The sequence below is a fragment of the Pipistrellus kuhlii genome, unplaced genomic scaffold (assembly GCF_014108245.1).
Source record: "Pipistrellus kuhlii isolate mPipKuh1 unplaced genomic scaffold, mPipKuh1.p scaffold_m20_p_6, whole genome shotgun sequence".
In the NCBI taxonomy this organism is placed as follows: domain Eukaryota; kingdom Metazoa; phylum Chordata; class Mammalia; order Chiroptera; family Vespertilionidae; genus Pipistrellus; species Pipistrellus kuhlii.
Genome location: NW_023425562.1, coordinates 52,084,654 through 52,092,994, shown reverse-complemented (window position 1 = coordinate 52,092,994; position 8,341 = coordinate 52,084,654). Strand labels below are relative to the sequence as shown.

Below are 8,341 nucleotides of genomic sequence, written 5' to 3'. Positions count from 1 at the left end.
GTGAGGGCAGAGGGTGCGTGAGCCCTTTTCCTCCCCTCAGCCCTCCCGCGGCCATCCTCACTCCTCCAGAGAGCCCTCCATAATTGCACTAAATGGTGCCCTTCCCCTGCCCCCAAGGCACAGTTCCATGACACCACCTTCCTAGGGACACACCAAGCTGCTGCTGGGTCGGTCACAACATGTCTGCTTTTATTGATGTGCATCATATATAACACTGTCCCAGGCAGGTGGTGAGCTCAGGAAAAGGACCCACAACTTGTCAGAGCCTGTGCTTCTAGGAACACTCAGTAAAATGTGTGTGGGTGTGTGTGCATGCATGCTGTTGTACATCTTCTTCAGCTTCCCCAGTTCGTCTCAGAGCCACTTCCTCAGTCCCCTCCCTGATAGCTCTTCGCCTGGCTCACTCTACCAGGAATTCCTCTAACCCTGGTCATCTGTCCAAATACTCCTCATCCTTCAAGGCCTAGCTCAAGGCTGCCTCCTCTAAGAAATTTTCCTTCCCACTCTACCATCTCTGCCCTGATCTCTGACCTTCATTCTCTACCAACCTCTTTCATCGGTTTTCCTTTAATTAGACACAGCCTTGTCTTGCTGGCCAGTGGTATAGGCATTTAATCCTAATTCATTTGTAAGCCCTGGCCTATAGCATGCCCAGCAGGGCTGGATACAAAGTTTAGGTACAAGAAAATACTGGTTGGTGCATGTTCTGGGGTGTGTGTGTGTGTGTGTGTTTATGTATATATATATATATATATATATATATATGGTCTGTGGAACCTGAGGGGTCTACAATGTGACTGAATGCATATAGTGTGTGTAACCATTCATTTAGTCAAATGACATTTATTGTGCTTATGGGTGTGCAGCCTGTGGGTGTGAACCCTGTTAATGTGCTATGTATGTTGTGAAGGCATTTTGGGCATTGCTGTGGTGTGTATATTTAGTATGCCTGGGCACATATGAATTGTTGATATTGTGGGTTGTATCTGTGCAAAAACACAATCAAAAGAGTAAAAGACACAGATTTGGGTCTCTTTTCTGCCACTTAATTAGACCTGATTTTAAGCAAGTCATCAATTCCATATTTATAAAATAGGAAAGATGAACACTTATGATCCTAGGATTGTTTATCTACTAGAGGTCTATCTTGCAGGATGTGAAGATGAAGGAAGAGACATAATTGGTCTGAAGTGCCCAGCACAGTGGCAAATAACATTAACTGAGGGTTCCGTTTCCCTGTGTGTGTGCATCTGTGTGTGTGTGTGTGTGTGTGTAAGCAAGAACCCTGAGCACAGGGAGTGTCTAACCTGGGCTTCCAGACATCCTTTCCTCCCCATGCAGCCTATGCCCAAGCTTCTACCCAGAGTCTAGAACCTAACCAAATCTAGTCTCAGCAGATGTAGGAGGGCTATGTCCCTGCTGGGAGCAAGGCTACGACTCAAAGCGGCTTCGGAGCAGCTTGAACTTGGACTTGTTTAACTTAGTAATGAGGTCCAGTTTGCTATGGCCCAGGGTCAGCCGTTTCTCGTCCCCACATGTGCCGTTGCTACTGCCGTTGCGCTGGTCCCCTTTGGTTCTCCCAGGGAGGCCGTGCTCAGGCCCCTGCCTGGCGCCCTGCAGCTGATGATACTTGGTGATGAGGTCCAGCTGGCTGTGGCCCAGAGTCAGCCGCTTCTCATCCCCAGAGCCCACTCCAGGCTTGCGAGCGGGGCTCGGTCTAGGGAGACTATTGGGCCCAGGCCCCTCGCCCCGGAACGGGCCAAACCTCGTGATGAGGTCCAGCTGGCTGTGGCCCAGGGTCTGCCGTCGCTCGCCTCGGCCCTGCTTGCCAGCCCTGGCTGAGGAGTTGGCTTCAGGGGGCACTCTGGAGCCCCCAGTCTTAGGGTCCAATTGGCCATGGCTGTGGTTTGGAGGCAGCCTCTGGTCCTCTGGGTTCCCACTGCCAGGTCTGGGGGAGCCTGACGCAGGGGTATCCCCAGCACCTTGGGCCTGGGGCAGGAGATCCAGCTGGTTGTATCTCTGGTTTGGGGATAACCTCCTGTCCTTTTGGGCCTGCTGTCCAGGCCACAGGGAGTCTGAGTTGGAGGTAACACCAGAATCAGGGCGTCTTGCTTCTCGAGCTCTGGGAAAGGGGATGAGGTCCAGCTGGCCATGGCTCTGACTCAGAGCCTTCTTCTCCTCCACCGTCTCCAGGGCTGAGCCAGGTACCCAGCGGCCTCGTGGGGGGCAAGGCTCCTGGCTTCCCGGAAGCTCATTCTCTGGGAGCCTAGACAGGGCTGGGGCACCTCGGGAGAAGGGGAGGAGGGAGCGTGGGCGAGTAAGCAGGGGGGACCCCACTGCCAGGGACAAGGGGCTGGTGCCAGTGTGGTTGAGGGCAGGGGAGGACTGGGACCACGGGGACGCCCCCATCTTGCCCAGGTTGGCCCTGTAGGGCCCCGGGGGTGAGGCACGGTTAGGATCTGACAGCTGGCGTTGTAGGGAGGACTGGCCACTGGCTTTGCGACACGTAGGGCCTGGGGATGAGGACCCCATTCCCGTGTCACTGCAGCCACCGCCTCCTGGCAGAGCGAGGTAGGAGGAGCGGCCCATGAGAGGGGAGTGCTTGATGCTGCCGAGGCTGGTGCTGGAGGGCGATGAGGACCTGCGGCTCGGGATGCTGGGCCCGAGGGCCAGGGCCACCAGAGGAGGGCAGGGCGCCCTGGGGTCCTCGCCACCGCAGAAGCCCCCCACAGGCCGGGACTCGGCGTACAGACAGCGGAACTCCCGGTCGAAGTCTTCCACGATGCGGCCCCTCAGCTGCAGCACCATGCTGGTGTGGGCCTGGCTGCAGAGCCAGGTGAAGCTGGGGGCAGAGTGTCAGGGTCAGGAGGCAAAGGGCAGAGCCCTGGGCCGAGGCAGGACTCACGGCGAAAGACAACCCCACCACCACCAGGGCCCACGTGAGGGGGCAGAGCTCCGACTCCGGAGTCTGCGCGGGTCCTAGCCCGGCGTGGTGACGTGGGCACGTGGTTTCCCGTCCCAGGGCCGCAGCTTGCCCATCCACAGAATGGACTAGGGGCAAGGTTCTCTGAAGCCCCTCCAGTTTCAAGGTAAAATAGTTATTTTCTATGCCAATAGCGTTAAAGTAATCCGTCCACATAGGAACCACCTCCGGGGCCCAGCCTGGGGCTGTTTCACCCCCCACACCGTCCCCTGAGCCCTGCATAGTGCCTGGCAGGTGGCAGCTGCTCGGCCCATGTTGGAAGAGATGGGTGAGTGAATGAAAAGTCAAAGCTGCCAGATCCCAGGTGCCCTTGCCAGCCGGCGGCTCAGCCCCAGGCCCTCTGCCTCCGTCCCGCTGGCTCACCTGTAGCTGCCCGCCACCACCTGCTCACAGTCGATGATGACAAACTTCTCCAGGGCCTGCCCCGTGAAGCGGCGGCCCGCCTTGCTGCAGTACGTGTCCCCACACGTGCTCCGGACACGCATGTTCTGAACCAAGGAGGGGCGAAGGTTGAGGGGGGGGGTGATCTTGAGAGAATGGGACTCCTGTCCAAATCCCATGAGGTCTCTGACCTTAAACAGCTAAGGGAAGCCAGTCCCCCACTCCCATGGACCCATCCCCCCCAGGCGTCCTCAAACTTTTTAAAGTGGGGGCCAGATCACGGTCCCTCAGAGAGCTGGAGGGCCGGACTATATGAACTACTAATTCCTACTGTAACACCTCGGCTGCAATCACTGCCCAAAAAACCTGGCGGGCCGGATCAGACTCCTCTGCGGGCCGCATGTGGCCCGCGGGCCGTAGTTTGAAGACGCCTGTATGCTCACCAACCACCCGAGTGACTCTTCTGCCCTCCCTGACTCCCCACCCCACCCCGGTCCCTCACTGACCGGCAGGTGCCCGCCGTGGAGGTCCATCTTATAGCACATCTCCAGAAAGTGGCTCAGGTGCTCCTGGGCCAGGAGCAGGTAGACAGGGACACCACGCCGACCGGAGGCCTCCATGAGGTCACACAGGAGCTCCATGTCTGTGAATATGTCCATCACCACAGCCACCACCTGGAGGAGGGAGGGGCGCTCAGCCTTGCCGGAGGCAGTGCCTGGGGTCCCAGGAAGAGAGCGCTGGGTGGAAAAGCAGGAGGCCAGACCCCGCAAGAAAACTCTTAGCCATGGTCTAGCCCAGTGGGTCTTATCTTGGACACAGGGAGGTTTCGCTCTCTTAAACCCCAAGATGTCGTATAAAGGTTTTTGTGTGCATTTTTTTTTTCTGAGGACAGAATGTGTATCTGTCATCAGATTCTCAAAGATGTCTGTGGATCAGCTGCACCAGTCTATAGCTTCTCTCCGCATATGGGGAGACTGAGGCCCAGAAGGGAGGAGTCAGAAGCAGAAGCCAGAACCCCAGTTCCCAGGCTGGGTCCTGGGAGTCAGAAGCAGAAGCCAGAACCCCAGTTCCCAGGCTGGGTCCTCCCTCTCCACTAGCTCCATCCCTACCTCTGGCCCAGGCACTGTGTCTGAGGTTCCCTTCTCAAGGATCAGAGCTTCAAGCCGCGCACTGGGGCCTTCAGTGTCCTTTGCCAGACCTGCCTCAGTTTCCCTATAAAGCTACAGCGGTCTGTATGGATTCCCTCTCTTCCACCCACGCCCAGTGGGACCAGGTTTTCTCCTCCGCTGAGGGGCTGGGGCTTGTGGCCTCCCTCATACGATGGGCTGCGCCAGAGAAGCCCTGGATAATCTCTGGTGCCACCAAACCCCCAACTGTCTCTCCCTCCCCCTCCCATTTCATGTATCTACTACGAGAACCTCCTCTCCCAGCCCAGGCGCAGAGGAGGCCACGCAGAGCAAAGCATCCAGCGGGAGCCACACAGAGCTGGGTTCCCGCCTGCATTCCGTTACCTCCCAGTCATAGGGCCCTGGGCGAGTGGCTTTGCCTCGGGAAGCCTCAACTTCCCCATCCGCTGAATGGGAGTGATGATAGCTACATCTCCGAGTTACGGGGAATTAAATGTGGAAACACTCAACGCACAACAGAAGCTCCGTCCATGTTCCTTTCCTGCTGCCTCCTTAACGAACGAGGGCCTTGGGCATTGGGGAGCGGGAGAGGAAGCTTCCCTAAGTTACTCAGCATCCGTGGCGGCCCAGGGCAGAAGCTCCTGGCCCAGAGGTGAAGGGTCTAGATGGGGGTGAGGAGGCAAAGTGCTTGGGGGTGCCCAGTACATGGCACAGGCCTGACCAGGGGTACCGGGGGAAGATCAAAGGGACCGGGTCACCACAGCAGCTACCTCACTAATAAGCTCACTCCCAGTGCCAATTAGGCCTGGCCCTCCCCTGCCCGGGGCAAAGGCAGGCCGGGGAGGGAGGCTCTGAATGAACAGTTGAGATCCCAGCATCCTGGCTCCTGCTGTCTGTCTGCCACCGGCTGCTCCCCAGACAAGGGCACTGCCTGCCCAGAGCCATGTGATTCATCCCCCCCCCCCCCCCGCCCCCTCCTCCACCTCCCTGAGTCAGGGGTCCTCTGCCTCAGGAGCAGCTGGAGGTAGATGAACAGGGGTGGGAGGTGGATGGAGACATGCGCCAGGAGTCAGGGCTGTACCTGAGTCTGGGCCCTTTCCTCTCCTTCCCGACTGGACCCTCCTGCGCCTGTCCCAGCCCCTCTCTGGCCTCAGTTTCTTCCTCTGCAAGTCCGAGGGTGGCTCTGATTTCCCCACGGTTGGGATTCTTAGTTTGAGGATCATAAACCTCTTTTGAGAATCTGATGAAAGCCATACACCCTCTCCCAGGAAGATGCGGGAAGGATCCCTCCCTGCAACCGCACTACTATTTGCTTGCATGTTCAGGGTGCTTGTGGGAGTCCTTCAGGGCCACCCTATGCTCATCCATAACGTCCCTGAATGCCAAGGGGTTACCAAGATAAATAAAATACAGCTCATCCTCTAAGAGCTGGTGGTCTGGTAGGTGCTGCGCCTAAGCTGCAGTGTGTCCGTGGGCGCATCCCTTCCCTCCCGGGGCCTCAGTCTTCACATCTGTGAAATGGGCATCGGAAGACACGCGCTCCTTACCGTGCGGGCCTGGCTGAAGAGGAAGCGCAGAAGGTCTTTGATGTTCTTGGTCTTGTCCCGCTGAAAGTGGACCACGGCCTGGGTGGGGCTGAAGCCCGTGGCCTGCGGGATCTCAGGCCAGCCCAGGTCCAGGTCTGGGGGGTCGATGTCAGAGGCCATGGGGAAGTAAGTGCCCGAGGTGACTTCTGAGAGCAGGCTGAGGCGGTCGGGGCCCGAGGCCTCCAGTCCAGGGGCCTCCCCCAGCTCAGGACCCCCGCGCACATGGCGGGTCATGTAGTCCACATCCAGGGAGCTCAGGAAGGGCAGCTCCTGCTCCTCGGAGATGACCCGCAGGTAGGCAGCCTCGCCCCACTCCAGGAGGGCGTCGGCCGCCAGCCGGGCCGCCTCGCTGTGCTGCAGCACCAGCGGGGAGCTCTCCCTCCACCAGGGCCGCTTCAGCTCCTCCACCCTGCCCCGCAGGGGTCCTGCCATGCCCTGTGCTCCCAGGCCTCCAAACATGCCCGCCCACCGGCCGCTGTCACCCTCCAGTGGGCTCCATGGCCTGCACCCTGCTGGTTGCAGCAGGGAGAGAGCAGCAAATCCGTCTCCTGCCCGCCTGCCGCCTGCCCCGGTGTGGCAGGGCCCCCAACCCGTTGCCACCTAAGTCAGGAGCCACGCTCCGCCCCATTGCCCCTGGCTTCTGGAACCTGTTGGGTCAGCCTCGCCTGCTGGCCTGCTGTTGGGACTTGCCCTCCCAGGAAGACGTCAGTGGTAGGCCCTTAGCACACTCCCACCCCCCACCCCCATCCAGCATTACGTGCCAGCTCCCAACGAGTTTCCTTCCAACCCTGACCTTCCACAGCCCCTTGGAGGTTGTATCACGCTCTTGCTCAGGGGCACACACACACACACACACACACACACACGCACACACACACTCACGGGTGGATGAATGACTCAGGACACCAAGTTAAGATGTGAGCGCACAAGCGTGCAGGCTGACTGACGTATTGAGAGTTGACAGACACACGTAGCCTACAGGCTGATGTGCAGACCACACATTTTGATCGCATGTAAACAGATCCAAACACTTAATTCAGAGACTAGCCCTAACCCCAAACATACCATGATGGCCATGGCAAGCCCAGCAGGCCTGCACACAGGCCTTCAATAAGAGCTGAAGGGGATGTGTCACAGAACAGCCAAGGACATGACCTGTCTGTGGGCCTTTTTTTGTTCCCATGAGGCCCTGCCACTCTCCATCTCCACAGCTGCGGCATCACGGTCACCTGTCCCACCTTCACCCCAGCTCTCGCCCATCCTCTAGGTTCAAGAGCTGTGCCTCGGTTCCCAAGACCAGCCAGGATGTGTTAAATGCAGATCCCCAGGCTCCACCCACCTGAGATTCTGAAGGTCTGAGTGGGCTTCTGGAGCTTGCCTTTTTAAAAGCGACACGGTGCCTCTGGGGCAGTGTGCTGAAGCCCACCCCTGAGAAATGCTGTTCCAGAGGCTGCATTTCCAACCCCCTCAACGCGGAGGAAGCTCTTGGCCTGGTGGGGACCAGACCCCAGCCTTCCTCCCCGCCTCAGGAGCTGAGTGTTAAATGGTTAGTGAGAAAGGTTGTTTCAAAGAATATGAGGGTGGAGGGGAACACACTGCAGAGTCAGGAAGCAAACAGGGCTGGCAGGCTTCTTATCTCTGTTCCTGACATGGGCCAAAGTCCCAGCGTCCTCAGGAGCATGGGCTTTGCTCTGGGGAAGAGGGGTCAGCAGATGGCAGCTAGCTGGGGGCCGGGCCAGGCTGAAATAGTCACAACAGAGTAATGCCTGCTTGAGGGGCCACCGTCTATGGAGGGATGAGGTCCAATGAGGATGGCCAGGAGACCTAATGCCACGTCTTGAGACCGTTTAGACCCTGATTGCAATTGGTTTATCTGAGCTGGAGTCAGGTCCAGAGCACAGGTTCTTTTATGTCCACAGCGTTTCTCACACTGGGCCCAACACATGCACAGGCGGGCGCGGGGAGCAGGCCCCTACACACCAAGCTGGGCCCTGTGATCAGAGACGAATGGGGCTGGCTTTGTCTTTAAGACGTGGAGAAGTGGGGGAGGGGCAGGAGGTGAGGTGGGGTGAGGAAGAAGCATAGACCAAGAGCTGAGGTGTGGGGACATTACATCCCATCTCAGGGGCAGGGACAGAAATGGGAGCACCGGGAGCTGGAAGGAGACCCCTCCTGGGGGTGGAGAGGCTGTGTGAGGGGCAGGAGGTTGAGTAAACAAGGTCAGACCGTGGGAAGGTAATGAGCTGTGGGGCAGCCGAGGTGGC

At 58.4% G+C, this 8,341-nt stretch overlaps 1 protein-coding gene across 1 annotated transcript; it reads right to left on the bottom strand.

The window, feature by feature from the left end:
• Positions 1–711: 711 nt before the first annotated feature.
• Positions 712–6,748, bottom strand: FAM83C (family with sequence similarity 83 member C). The gene is made up of 4 exons (XM_036417479.2): positions 6,039–6,748; positions 3,871–4,038; positions 3,347–3,471; positions 712–2,842 (listed from the first exon to the last, which is right to left on the bottom strand). The coding sequence occupies exons 1-4, from the start codon at positions 6,534–6,536 to the stop codon at positions 1,432–1,434; spliced, it is 2,202 nt and encodes a 733-aa protein (XP_036273372.1). The 5' UTR covers positions 6,537–6,748; the 3' UTR covers positions 712–1,431.
• Between the last annotated feature and the right edge of the window lie 1,593 nt (positions 6,749–8,341).